Genomic DNA, 14,871 nt, shown 5'->3' on the forward strand with positions numbered 1-14,871 from the left:
TTTGTCTGGAGACAAACCACCCTAGACTGAAACTAGTAATAATCATTATTTATAGATGCAGGAATTAAGTTTAACAGTGATGGTTAAAGTAATATTCATAATATGGATTTTGAATGACTTTCTTGTATAATGTTTGCATGCACTTTACTTAAAAATATACATATATTACTGCATATGAATGAAATATAAGATAAATAGTTTTTGTTGTTGCTGGTTTTGAAAAATTGAAACAATAATATTATATATGTGACAAAAGCAGACATACATCTGAGGAGGAAACACCTGCACCAACAGTTTTTCAACTAACAAATTTCAAAGAGAAGTTAAAAATAGAAAATGTCTGTGTGAAAACTCCTAGCTTTGCAATAAGAAGTGAACTGGATCTAAAAATTAAATGAAATAAAAAATTAAATAAAAAAACTTCACAGCTATATATATATATTCAGAGACTTTAAATAAGCACCAGTCCAGAGCTGCATATATTTTTGCATTCTTGGTTCTACATGTAAAATAAGCGATATTTTGTTATGAACAGGAGCTTTTCGTTGTAACATGGAAATAAAATGATTGTAGATTGTAGGCATTTTAGACTGGGTAAATTATTACATTCGTTTTTAAGCACAATCTTTCTATATGGAGCTGCATTACTACGTTGTTGCAATCAATCTGGGAACTTCATTTTTACGTTGTGACAATGCTGCAGTGCCCACTATATTGGCAAGAAGAAAAAGGCTATATGTGTGACAACATGGCTAGACTAGAAGAGAAATTGAAAAGACTACAGTTTCATTTTATCATTATCTATGACTATATACTCTATATTGAAATACAAATTTTGCACATTTAAGGTTACCCGCTAATCCGGGATTCAGAGGCGGAGTGACGAGTTTCCTTTTCCCGGACGCTATATTTCGTTGCTATGGAGAACACAATCAATCAATCAATCAATAAGAAACAGCTGCTGACAAGGGGTGAGTTAGCGGAGTGGTATTGTTTTCTTGCTGCCGTTAAAATCCTTTAAACTTTATTCTCTGTGTAGGTCAACCGATCTCAGTCAATCTAGAAACTCCACCCGCAACTATGATGTTGGCAAGAGAAAGACCAGGTATGCTAATTGTGTATACATTTATACTTTTATTATGTATGCAAAAAGTTAACGCAACCATATAGCTGTAAGAGGTACTTTAATGACAAAAGCGCTGTACAAACTCTGAATTTGAACAATAGCTTTAAAGTCGCAGGTGTTTAGTTAGTGCTTAAATTAATTAGTATTATAATAGCTGGTGGGAAAGTTGGAGAATCCTACCTGATGTGTAATATTGCATTATAAATTATGCATGCTGCGGCTCAGTGTGTTTAGTTTAGAGTCTCATTTTACAAATCCACATTGAGATAATATTGTTTGGTACTTAGTGAGAAATTCATAGTTTACTTCTGCAGTGCAAGTCAATTGATTGCAAATTGACTGCATGCCTTGATGTCTAAAGTTTTTTGCAGTGTGCATATAAAACCACAAACAATGCAGTTCTTTATTAAAAATCTATTTATTATTGTTATACTTCCTTGCTTATCTAATACAGTCTCTATTCATCATACCACATTCTAATGCCTTCAAGTAATTTTAGCCTAAGGTTTACTACTTTTCGCCTGGAAAAAACACTAACAATAACAATATGCTATTTGTAAGTCACAAAACAACTTATGCTGACGGGTAGTCATTAAATTACTATGATGTTCCTCAGACTAATGCATGACAATCAAAATGGAGCCTTTAATTTGGTTGATTAGAGAGCACCAAAATAGCCAACTGGCCACAACCGTTGTAATTTTAGCATTAACTGCGACTGTTCAAGCTACCACCTATTGAATTTTCTTGTACTACTGTTTTCTACCGCTAGATGGCATCGCCGAATTAATGACAGCCTGTGTTCTGAAGCTAACTGAGGTTTCATTGTGTATCATTCCTGAAAATTCAAAAATAAATGTGATTTACATGAGAATATTGCCGAATAATAAAAAAGACTATAAAACGTCTGGAATCAACTGCCTCTACTTTACTAAGTGGCAAAAACAAATGCCTGTGTAATATCCGTTTTAACTGCCAGCAGTTTGGTTATAATTAAGTTTATTGCAGATCTAGCCAGGTATAGTATATTCTATATTGGTCATTATTGCCTAACTTTCACATTGAGTTCAATTAGACCATTTAAAGAAAGGAAGGTGTTGAACCGCTAGAAGCACCTTTGTCTTAAGTTGTAATAAGAACAAGTAGGCCTAGAAGTCAGCACTAGCTTCGTTAGCTTGACGTGCTGTTATTTGAAATTGGATCATTACCTTTCACCGAAAAAAAAAAAAAAAAGGCAAACGTACTGTATAGTCTCATGGACAAGGTTGTAATAGTAATACCATGGAAATACAGCAAGTGGCAGCAAATCCTATCCTTATCTTTTTAAATAAGAACAGGAAAAATGACTTGTTAGGGTAGTGTCATGTAAATTATATATAGTGTATTACTTTAAGTCCTATGGAAATCTAAATATTCTTTTGTTACTGTTTTTTTAAATCACAGCATTGCTTCAATGTTTTAGGCTGTCGCTTCCTTATGTGGAGTTGCATCACTGAAGTAAAATTTCAAATGAATTGCTGATCTGGTTGGTCCACAGGTCTCAGATCTAGATAATTGTTTTCTTTCTGGAGGCTAAATTGGTGCAGTAATTTCATAGAATGATTGTGACAAAAACCTCTGAGTTTGAGATTGGTTTTAAGATAATCGGTGTTTAGGTTAAAATAAACTTTACATTTTTCAATTGATGGAACAGGATATATTCTAAAATTAACTAGACATGAGTGTTTTAAAATATGAGTTTGTGCACATGGGCATGCATTTAATTAATTATTTACTGTACACACATTGTAATAAATTGGTGTGTAGTTTTGCCTTTAAATCATGTTTGGCCCGTTCAATGCAAGTACAATATTTAAGTATGTAGAAGATTAAACTTTGCCCATCAATATGAATAAATACCGTATTTCAGATGGTGGAAAAGAAAAGTATGGGATTCCATAGAGCCTAGTAATTTATTAGGAGCCACTGTACTGCAATTTAACAAATGATTTTCAGTCATTAGTTTTGCCTATAAAATTGTGATTGTAAGGCAATCTACCGTACTGCCAGTTTAGACAATGGAGAACAGTATTTCTCCTCTCATTATGAGCTCTGTACCCAACGTTACTGTGAATAAATGACTTGGTTATGTTCTTTATATTAATGTGACAGGCAGCGGAACAATGCAGCACTAAGTAATATGTCATTTTGCAAAGGACAACACTCAAATTTGCTTTCATGAAGCGCTGGTCTCATCTCCGTGGAAACCTGTCTTGACTGTTGGAAACATTTGGGCGAGAGACTTTTCAAGGGCGGGGTGCCAGCAGTTCCTCAAAATAGAAATTTGGAGAAAACCCATTATGCTTGGCAGCATTCAGAGGGTTAAAGAGATGTTTTTGTTTTTAAGCCTTTTTTTGGTGTGTTTTTTCCATGGTTATTTTTGGGTTGCTTTTGATTATTTTGTTGCTTATTTTACTTGTAGAGTGTTTCAATTGGCATCTTCAAACGCACATTAAATGAGAGGATACTCGCATTGCACTGATTGCTGGTTAATGCAAAAGGATATTTTAGGATGGTCTTAATCTCTAGTTTTGCTATTTGATAAAATGCATTCATGTGTTTAGGAGAAGAAAATTTAAAACTTGTTTTTGAATTTTCATCTGAATGAAGTTGTCCCATCTTCTGCAATTAGTTTTCAGAAGAAAAAGTGAAAATCAGAAATTTTTCATTTTAAGCACTTGAGTTTAAAAGGATTAAAGTCAACTTTCAAGGAACAAGGCTAAGGGTTTCACCAACCTCTGAGCACTGAAGCGGCCTGTGCATTGAAGGCCAGCTATAATTAGATTACTGTAACTAAAATGAGAAGCTCACTCTTGGTGGTCTCAGGGTGTGACAAGCCGCAAGGATTTGTATTGGTTGGATTTAGAGGGGAGGGGAGGGAGGGAGGTGGGGGTAGAGGGAGAGAGAGCAGTTTGACTGAATGGAGGGGGGGAAGGGAAGGGGGGGAATCTCAAAATCCTTTTAATCTTTTCTCAATTCTTCAGGGATTTATTTGTCATTAAATAACAATCAAGGGATTAGAGAAGCATCAAACAGCATAATTACATACAAGTTTTCTTTTTTCCCCTCTTATCATAACCCCCTCCCTCCATCAAAAACGCTCTGTCGGCCTCTTTGGCATGATTCTATAACCATACGATAACTTTGTCGCTTTTTATTTGGGTGGGGGATTTAAGTTAAGGCAATATTTTGGCTTGAATGCGCTTCATTCTTTTGTGGTCTCCCAAGTTTTTACTGTCTCCTAAAAAAGTCATGTGCTCCCAACTTGTTGCTATGCATCAGGGCAGTGGAGATTTAAACTTTGTATGGCCCATGCTAAACTAATTTGATTCAATTTGTCTACATCATTTCAACAATCATTCAGTGCATCTTGAGCCACATATACAACGTTCTATGATAAAAGCCAAGAGAGCAGCTGCCGGCTGTTCATTCCAGCGCGGCCTCACGGTTGCTAGTTCTTCACCATGGTTTCTTCATATCCTAGTGACAGTGTTAGTTTTTCTACTCCCGAGTTAAGCCTGTGCCTGGCTAGTTAAGTCTTTCTTTAGAGGGGACAGCTCCTTTACAACTCTGCTGTAAGTCTGACCTTTTAAAAATGGTGTGGGTGGATATTAGCATACATGGTTTTCCCCCTCTAATCTTTTCCTTTTCTTATCCCCTTAAGGCTTAAAAAAAGTTGGGCACAAATGTTAAGCAGTGTTTTAAGGATGCGCCGTTTAAAATGCAGATCGGGGAAGGTCTTTATGTTGGGCCGAGGTAGTTAGATACACACCTACTTGAACCGACTGTGTGTGGTAAGCACAGTTAAAAAGTAATGGTACTGTTTATTTTTAATTTTTTTGTTAAACCCATATAAAGATGTGATGCCACAAAAAAATATTTGTGTATAATACACTTATTAAAATAAGTTCTCATGATTTTACTCGTTTAGATCTGACTCTCACTCAATAGGTGACTCAATTCAATGATGCATTATTGATTTGGAGTTACTAGACCTTCAGTACTGTTTGACCATTTTCATAGATTTTTGCCTACTTTTTTTTTTTTAATATAACAAAGATATACTGATCATTTATTTCACATCTGATAGAGCACTGTTCTAACTGTAAAATGTGACATTTTAATCAACTTAGTTTTTACATGATATATGCTGATCTTTTACATACTGTGCTCTTTATTTTTGTGTCCATTCTTTGCCCTAAGAGGAGGATGATTTGCGTGTACAGGATTTGTATTCTGTTCCTTGGTTTATTGCTCTCTTGTAAGCTCTTTGTTATTCAGAGTCCAGTGCAGGCAGGATGAGACATTTATTCTCTTCTAATTGGATGGGATTGCTTTTCACTTTCATTGTTTGGTTCAGTGAAAGCTAAAGGGGGTGGTGGGGCAGAAAGCAGGACTGGACAGATTTAACCTCTTCAAGCACAACTTTTTTTTTTTTTTTTTTTTTCTCCTGTTTCTAAAAAGTTTGAGACCTCAAGGTTTGATGCACCTCCCAGGAACATATCTAAGATAAGGTTAACAAGGCTACTTCAAAGACCTCAGCCCCAGTAGACGTATCATGTGCTAATACCTCAAAGAAAAGTCTGATTGCAACTGGAAGTTATATATAATATATGTGACTGTAAAATGAATAAATAAAAAATAAATAAAAATGATTCTAAAACTTAATGTCAAGTTTATTTTTCTTTTTGAAGTGTTTTGACATCCATTCCATTTTCAAGTCACATTCTTTCACAAACTTGGCTATATACTATTGTGTACAAATATGAATTTGTATACTTATGAATGTAAATCTGTTAAACTGCATTTTTTTTTTAAAGAACAATGATCAAAAATGTTTCATTAACATCTGCATTTGTGTTAACGGGTACAATAATGTATGCAGTTGTATACAAAAGTTCAGAATTGAAACCAATGTTAGGAATTTGCTATTTAATTTGTTTTAATCTTGCTGACGTCAAGGGAAACCGATTAAACTAGGGATCAAGTTAACTATAAACTATCAGGTTTGTGATGGATGTTCGCTGATGCCAGGCAGCATTCATTAGCGTACATTGTGGAATCTGTTATTTTTAACCTCCGTTGGCCTTTGTTTTCTCATGGTTCTGATGAGGTTTTCGAAATCTTGCGTTATCAGTTTAATTTCTGGGTGACGCTGACCTTGTTTTACAGGATGTACATCTTTGTCCTCTTTTACGACTGCCCACTTTTTTTTTTTTTTTTTTTTTTATCCCCTTGCCATTTTACTCATTTCTCCCTGGAAGCTGTCTGAAGGCACAGAAAAGATCCCTGGTGTAAGCAATGCCCTCCCTCTTTTACTTAGGCTGCCTTTATTGAATTCCGCCTCCACATCATTTATCTTTTGGAGTAACCCCCCCTTCTTCTTCTTCTTCTTCTTCTTCTTTAGCTTACGGAGGCCTTTGAGGGGCTGTTCCTTTCTTTCCCAGCTGCATTTGTTGACACACAGTCAATCTAGGGGTCTTTTCCACCCTCTTTTCATTCAACATGCACCCCTCCACCCCCTCTCCCTGACCATAAAGTATCTACAGCTGTGGTTTGTATTAGCATAGCCGCTATGAAAAGCCACTAAAGGGGAGACTAAATATATTACAGCCATTACCTTTTGTGCGAAGGTGACAGTTTTAAAACATTTCGGTTTTTCACGGGCTACAGGGAGGGAGACAAAGCGCAGAGCTATAATTTTATTGTAACTGCTTTTTAAATATGGGTCAGATCTCTATTGAAGGGAGGTGGGAAGGGAGAAGAGTGGAAAAGTTCAATGCCTGAAAGTCTGGGTGAATCTGAAAGGGTTTAAAGCACCAGAGCACAGACAAATTTGCTCTGCAGAATGGTTTGTGTGTGTGTGTAGTAATGTGTAGTAGGTTATGTCTCTAGCTTGTGCTTGGATTACCGTTTTTTGTTGGCCCTAAAAAGTAATGCAGGCTATGATTTTCCTCAGAGCAGAATAATGTATAGCCTTTTGGAGCTCTGAAAGGCCTTTTTCAAACTGTACAATTAATGAAACCACACATAATTTACCTGTAGTAATGGATTTAGTTTAATATAGAAATTGATACCTCGGGTAACTAATTAAACCACAAAACCAAATACCTGTAATCAGATTGAGGACACTTTATATTACCTAAGGGTTGTGCCTTTTTACAGGTGCGGGTAGGACCATCCCCAAGCAGATCTCAGGAAAAGGTGCAGGGTCACAGCAGAGCCATAGTAGGGCCACAGGGCAGTGTTCTTCACAAGCAAGACAGGCTGAGAAAATACCTCGGAAGGAGGCTACCGCTCTGAAGACCTGTGCAGATGAACGAGGGAGTAGTAGGAGCAACAGAGTCCCTGGACACCGGAAGGAGTCCAGCACCGCCTTGGCCCAGAACCTTAGCAGACTGGCTGTCAGTGACCAACGGTCCATTGCTTCCAGGTAAACTATACTACTAGAACTATACTAATATTATACTGTATTACAATTACTATTCTATACTACTATTACAACACTATGGGGTACTATAATATAGTAACAATAGTATGCTACTATTAATCTCCATTCTGAATTCACTCTTTCTTAGAATGCAATATATTGTATTTTGCAATATAACAATGTCCCCATGGGTAAATTTCTGCTAAGAAATGACACTACTGTAAAGTACTATACTATATTAAACTTAATCTTCTAGTTTTAGGTCTTAAGTCTTGCTCATAAAGTGTATTTTAAACCAATTTCATGCACATCACATTTTGGGTGGATTTATTGTATCAGGAAATAATTGAAGCAGCAAGACTTCAACAAAGATCAATGTTCTACAAGTCGCTATCAATACCCTAAAAAAGTTTTTTGTTTTTGTTTTTTTTTTGGCCATGTTTTAAAGTTGGTTTGGTGGACTTTAATGAGCCCCATTTCATTGCTGATTCCAGTACAGACCCATAAAAGGCAGACTGGCTGGATAAACTCCCTCCTTTGACTGCTCTGTAAATACAGCCTCCCTCGCCCCAAGGGGGATCTCATTGGGGCAGTCCTCCCAGGCCAGTCTGTTAAACACGTTTTTTTTTTTTTTTAATTCTCTCTCTTAGCTGGCAGTACTACAGCTCAGGAATGGTGGCTCTGCTTGTCCACCTGTCTGCACGTCTCTTTAGTTATACAGTTAGATTATATGTATTATTTACCAGCGTTATACCAGAGGCTTGTCCCTTTTTTTGCCTCTGTATATATCCAATCTATATAATGGAGACTAGGCCAGAGATTGCATTACCTACAGATAAAGGAATGACGTATACTTGACAGTTCAGCTATGTTGGCATGAGAGAAAATAAATGTAGTTTACACTGAGTATTCCTACAGTATGCTTTTGCAACAGGTTGCTTTTGTCCCTTGTGAAAAGTGTAGATGTCTTATTAACTCTCATCTCTCTGCATCCCAGTGAATTACTATTACCCTTGATCCTTTGCATCAAAGGATAGGTATTTTACCTATTTTCTCTATGCCGGTGGATCACTTGGCACCCCCCCCCACCCCCACCCCCACCCCCACCCCCTTTGTGGAAATTCACAGCCCGAACAGCGGAGCAGGTCCGTCTGGGATGGGGAACGGGGGACAGCTCTCAGTCCACAGCACAATGATCTGATGATCTGCACCACCCACTAGGGGACTTATCTGATTCTGCTCTTTCAGGAGATCAAGAGCAGTAAAGGCCAGTGGCATTACCCCACCTCGGGCCTCACCAACTGCACCACCCTCCAGAGCCCCCAGCAAAATTGCCCACCTGCAGGATGTGGCCAGGCTGATGCTGCACAGACCCTGCAAAAACATCATTGTGGTGGCTGGGGCTGGGATCAGCACTGCCAGTGGAATCCCAGATTTCAGGTCAGTATGTTGTTCTTTTTTTTGTACACGCCTGTAACTGAATGTTTTCTGGTGCTCAACCATCTGAGCATCTTTAACGTGAAATGTCAGCTTACTTGTTCCACACACACCCTCTTTACCCTTTTTACTATGTTAAATCCCCATTTTGAATGTGTAGTCCTTTTTCAAAGCCCTTGAGGTGAAGACTTCATTTTGCATGCCACCTGCTTGTAGCAACTGGTAATTGTATTTTTATTCTTGAATAAACTGTTTGAGGGAAACCACAACTGCCAGTTTGCTTTGTAAACACATGGCCTTACTTACATTTACTCTACGACAGTGGTCTCAAACTCCCTGGAGGGCCGTGTGTATGCTGGTTTTCATTCCAACAGAATTCTCAGTGACTTAATTGGTCCAATTGTTTAATTAGTTAGATGCATTTAAACACCTATCCAGGCCCCAGGATATGTTATAAGCAACTATATCTTGAATCAAATGCACTTTTAGACCATCAACTGTAAAATACCTAGCAATATATTTTTAAATGTCAAATTGAAAAATTAATTGGACATATTAAGTAATTGAGGACTCGGTTGGAACGAAAACCAGCATACACGCGGCCCTCCAGGAATTGAGTTTGAGACCACTGCTCTATGACATGGGAGAAACAAGAAAAAATAATTACACCTGCTTCTTTAAATGAAACCATTATGCTTTCACAATTGGGACCTGACCTTTTGAAGCAGTGCAGCCTGAGAGATTAGGAGCAGAAGACTGTGAATCCCATTCCATTTCCTCTCTACCAGGACACCAGGGACTGGGCTTTATGCAAACATGAAGAAGTACAACATCCCCTACCCAGAAGCCATCTTTGACATCGACTTCTTCACCTGTGACCCGCAGCCTTTCTACTCGCTCGCCAAAGACCTGTATCCTGGATCTTACCAGCCCAACTACATTCATTACTTTGTGAGGATGCTGCACGAGAAAGGGATGCTTCTGAGAATGTATACCCAGAATATTGATGGCTTGGAGAGGAGTGAGTATCTTTCTATTTTTTATGTATAGTTTACATACAATATACAGATATATACACCGATCAGCCATAACATTATGACCACTGACAGGTGAAGTGAATAACACTGATTATCTCGTTATCATGGCACCTGTCAGTGGGTGGGATATATTAGGCAGCAAGTGAACATTTTGTCCTCAAACTTGATGTGTTAGAAGCAGGAAAAATGGGCATGCGTAAGGATCTGAGTGACTTTGACAAGGGCCAAATTGTGATGGCTAGACGACTGGGTCAGAGCATCTCCAAAACTGCAGCTCTTGTGGGGTGTTTCTGGTCAAGGCTCATTGATGCACATGAGGAGCAAAGGCTGGCCCGGGTGGTCTGATCCAACAGATGAGCTACTGTAGCTCAAATTGCTGAAAAAGTGAATGCTGGTTCTGATAGAAAGATGTTAGAACACACAGTGCATCGCAGTTTGTTGCGTATGGGGCTGCGTAGCCACAGACCAGTCACAGTGCCCATGTTTACCCGTCCACTGCTGAAAGCACCTACAATGGGCACGTGAGCATCAGAACTGGACCACGGAGCAATGGAAGAAGGTGGCCTGGTCTGATGAATCACGAGTTCAAGGTGTTGACTTGGCCTCCAAATTCCCCAGATCTCAATCCAATCGAGCATCTGTGGGATGTGCTGGACAAACAAGTCCGATCCATGTAGGCCCCACCTCGCAACTTACAGGATTTAAAGGATCTGCTGCTAACATCTTGGTGCCAGATACCACAGCACACCGTCAGAGGTCTATTGGAGTCCATGCCTCGACGGGTCAGGGCTGTTTTGGGACCTACACAATATTAGGCAGGTGGTCATAATGTTATGGCTGATCGGTGTATATTTGTGTGTAAAATTATAAATTTTTATAGTAAAGTTCTCTGGTCACATGGACTGTAATAAAGGCACTTTTTGATAAAGGCAATTACTGAATTTTAAATCTACCTTAAAAGCTCTTCTTGTTCCTTCTGCATCGTAGCCTGAGGTGGCTAATGGCATTACATGATTTGAGAGAAACCTGGTTTACTAATGTCTATTGGGAGTCTCAAGTACTGATAACTGATAACCTACTCTTGAATTATTTAATTATGGGTTGCTGTTTGCCATCAGCACTTTAAACATTTCTGGGCCCCGTCTATCATGTGCTGTGGGCCATTATTAAACCAGGGAAGTATTATGGTCACTGAAGACTTCAAACTGATTTACATGGGCAATTTACATCACGCTTTCCGTTGCCGTTTCCATCAGTGTGTGGCATTCCAGAAGACAAACTAGTGGAGGCTCATGGGACGTTCTCCTCTGCATCATGCCATTTGTGCTACGCAAAGTTTCCAGCCAAGGAAGCCAAGGTAAAAAAATAAAATTAAAGTGCCAGTTTTAAAAACATCGACAGAAAGGCCTTTTGGTAATATGGTAGCTTAGAAGAGAGTAACAGTTTCAACGGGATACAGTTAAAATCTTCAAATTTCTATGGTTGTCCTAGTGATTGGAGCAGCAAGAACCTATTATTCTCCTCCTGCATGGAACTGGGGTTAAACAAATAATCTCATCAAATCAAAACTTTGACCCACCTGCAAATCCTAAATTACAAATCTGTGCTCTATTGCATTCTGATTTTATAAATAGTATAAAGTGGCTTCTCAAAAGAAATTAAACCACAAAAGGGTACGGTTTGTACATGACAACATTTTTTGATTTGGTCTAGCCCTAAGATTGAGAAGTCCATTTGTCCTTGATGTCTTGTACTGTTACTCCTTTGCTCCTGCATCTTTTCTATTTTTAGAAATCTATATTGAGCAACAAGATCCCTAAATGCAAAATCTGCCAAGGAACTGTAAAACCCGACGTAGTGTTTTTTGGAGAAGATCTCCCCCAGAAATTCTGTTTGTACTCCAAAGATTTTCCGAAGGCAGATCTCCTCATTGTGATGGGAACATCCCTGCAGGTGAGACGTCCAATAAACGGAAACGTCTACTGCAGAGGACGTTCCATTATGAAGCATCAGAATAGGCAAAAGGAATTGATTTTCTTCTGCAGGGTTGTCTTAACATCTTGCTTACATTACACTGCTGTGGTATAATGTCCAATTCCTTGGTATAAAAAGTGTCATTTACATTTTTCAGGGTCAATCATTGCTTCTGCAGGTTAATACTGTATTTTGTTTCATAGATTGAACCTTTTTCCAGCATTATCGATACTGTCCGGCCTAGCGTACCTCGCCTTCTGCTGAATAGAGCTCCTGTAGGGCCCTTTCAGAAGGTCCCACCAAAGAGCACAGATGTCATGGAGCTAGGGGACCTGGTGGAAAGTGTGAAGAAGCTTGCCAGGATTCTGGGCTGGGACGGTGAGATTGCTGATCTGATCAAACACCAGGAACCTGGGGTGAGGACATTCAGATCTGTTTATTTTAATATTTGTATTTGTTTACTGACATTCAAACACTTGACATTTTTTGTGCATTGTAGAGATTTTTTTTGGATCAGACAAAAACCAAAACAATCCTGAGCACTATGATATAACCCCACCCCAAAACAAATAGGGAGGCATTGGAAAAAATACAAAAGTTCTGCTAAAGTTGTATGGATTGCGATTTCTAGACGGTAAAAAAAACGTCACTGGTCCGTTTTGTTTTTGACATCTGTTCATCTTTTGAATGAGGAATGATTTAAAACATTTTTCTTTTGCATTGATATGTAGCTGAGCCCGAATGACCATTCATCAGTGGGCAGTAAGGAGTCTGTCAAGGTGCCACCTCCACCTGTAGCCAGAGCAAAGGTCAACCAGAAAAGCAATGGGGAGAACACAAACGGGAGGAGGGTCCTCAGGTCGTCTTCTGTCCCCGCTTGTCGAGATGGGGGGCAGGGACGGCGAGACAGCAGCAGCAATGATAGCAGCTCCTCCTCTGGCTCAGACACAGAGCACAATCTCTTCCACCCCCAGTAATTAAGCTAAACGCTGAGACGTTTCTAATGACCTATGGAACCGATGAAGCCTTTCACTGTGGAGAATATTTCAATAGTGTATTAAAATGTTACTGAATTTCCTATTTTTATACTGTTCTGTATGTGTCATGTAATTTGCTGTGTCAATTTCTGTATGTATATGCTACTAGATTTTTAAAATAAGTTTTATTGAAAACCTGCCATTTTTTTTCCATTAAAGGCTGAACTTATCCTTTTGTCATTTTAATTTAGTGTAACGTGTTGCCAAATCCTGTGGACATAAGGAGTATACAAGTCAACACTATATCGGTCTTGACCACATTAGAATCCTCATGTCATTCAAATACAAACAAATATTGTAAGCGAAGACTGACATCGGTAGAGAGCTCATCAATCATCCTATTCAATACTTTTATTACTAGAGGCAGCCAGATTTTGAAGTTATACTGACAAGTTTGTATGACTGGGACTGTCAAAGGGAAACATTGCAGTGAAAAGCATAATCATCCTTCAATCCAAAAAGAAAAAAAGAAAAGGAAAACACAGGCTGGAATGTGAATGAAACTGTAAGGGATCCAGAACAGACTCCACTCTGAATGGGCCGCCGTAAATTTGCATGGAAGGCGTGACCTCCCAAGTGTGCAGTTCCTGCTGTGTGTATTTTCACAGGGCCTCCATGCACAGAGGGTGGCTTTTCGTGGAACTGTAATAAATGTTTCTATTACAGCACAAAGAATCAAATATCCTGCTGCTGATAGCAAACTGCAGGAGAAATAATTAGGTTTGCATTTAGAGACGTTTAGATTATATGCTACATGAAGTTTATTGAAGCTGATTTGTATAATTTATGTTTTTACCTTTCCTGCCTGCAGAACATCAGGAAGTTAAATTGTACACCCAAAAATAGTAATCCCCTTTAATAACCCAGATCTTAATTATTTATATATATATATATATATATATATATATATATATAAATAAAAAAAAATAGGACGGGTTTAAATCTTATTGTAAATGAGGCAGGGAAAATGTAATTCAATGTATTTGTTGAGCATTATCAAGAACTCTCTCCTAACTACCAACAAAAGTGAATATGTTCAAGTGCTTTCAAGCTAAATGCCCATTAATCACATCTATTTTCTTGTGCACACTTTAAAAAGCTAATTGTATGATTAACATAGGGGGTGATACATTTTAAAGTACAGTACAGTTTAATTTAGAAAAGCAGGAAGCCGTAGATAAGTGAACTTAAGTGTCCCATTTGGCTAAAGTCCAAGAAAAGACAATCCTCCAGTATCGGACAAAGAATCCTTATGCACATTTCAATGTTTCTTACTGGGTTTTCAAATATTCTGACCATGACTATTCAGGAAAAGTGTTCACAATGCAGTGTCTTTCTGCAAGTGGAAAATTTATTCTGGAAGTATATCCTCCATTTCCACATACAGACGTGTTTGGATCCAGTCCAGAGACCGAAGCAGTGGTTGAAAGACAAGGAGGTTTCACTGGTGGTTTACACTAAATAAGATGAGATAGTGACAAACCAGGCCTTTTCTTTGGGGTGGTTATATTTCTGAAACTCTATTTAGACCTTTCAGACGGGGCGAAAGGTCTAAATAAATCTAGCAGGCTACAAAAACAAAACCATCACCAGACTATTTTTCCACAATCAGCTTCGACTTGGATTTGACAGTGGGAAATATTCAAGTGAATATCTCCCTTCCAATTAATTGGCAAAAGGAATTAGAAAAAGGAAAAATCAGCTGTCTAGCTCTGAATTAACTGCCGACGTTTGAACTTTTCCAAAGAGTGACACTTCGTCTTACCTAGACAGACTGCGGCTTTTAAAATG

The 14,871-nt window shown here is 38.4% G+C and overlaps 1 protein-coding gene across 1 annotated transcript; it reads left to right on the top strand.

The window, feature by feature from the left end:
- Window positions 1–935: 935 nt before the first annotated feature.
- On the top strand, window positions 936–13,249 carry LOC136750380 (NAD-dependent protein deacetylase sirtuin-3). The gene is made up of 8 exons (XM_066705412.1): window positions 936–1,105; window positions 7,331–7,598; window positions 8,844–9,035; window positions 9,821–10,053; window positions 11,326–11,426; window positions 11,861–12,022; window positions 12,247–12,459; window positions 12,775–13,249. Exons 1-8 carry the CDS (start codon window positions 1,081–1,083, stop codon window positions 13,018–13,020), a joined length of 1,440 nt encoding a protein of 479 aa, XP_066561509.1. The 5' UTR covers window positions 936–1,080; the 3' UTR covers window positions 13,021–13,249.
- The last annotated feature ends 1,622 nt before the right edge of the window (window positions 13,250–14,871 follow it).

Source organism: Amia ocellicauda, chromosome 5 (genome assembly GCF_036373705.1).
Source record: "Amia ocellicauda isolate fAmiCal2 chromosome 5, fAmiCal2.hap1, whole genome shotgun sequence".
Classification (NCBI taxonomy): domain Eukaryota; kingdom Metazoa; phylum Chordata; class Actinopteri; order Amiiformes; family Amiidae; genus Amia; species Amia ocellicauda.

Bases quoted from the DNA above. Each gene is read 5' to 3' on its own strand.
- LOC136750380 (XM_066705412.1), top strand. From the start codon at position 1,081: ATGATGTTGGCAAGAGAAAGACCAG. The intron at 9,036-9,820 runs GTCAGTATGTTG...CCTCTCTACCAG, and splicing joins AGTGGAATCCCAGATTTCAG to GACACCAGGGACTGGGCTTT. The intron at 12,023-12,246 runs GTGAGACGTCCA...TTTGTTTCATAG, and splicing joins TGATGGGAACATCCCTGCAG to ATTGAACCTTTTTCCAGCAT.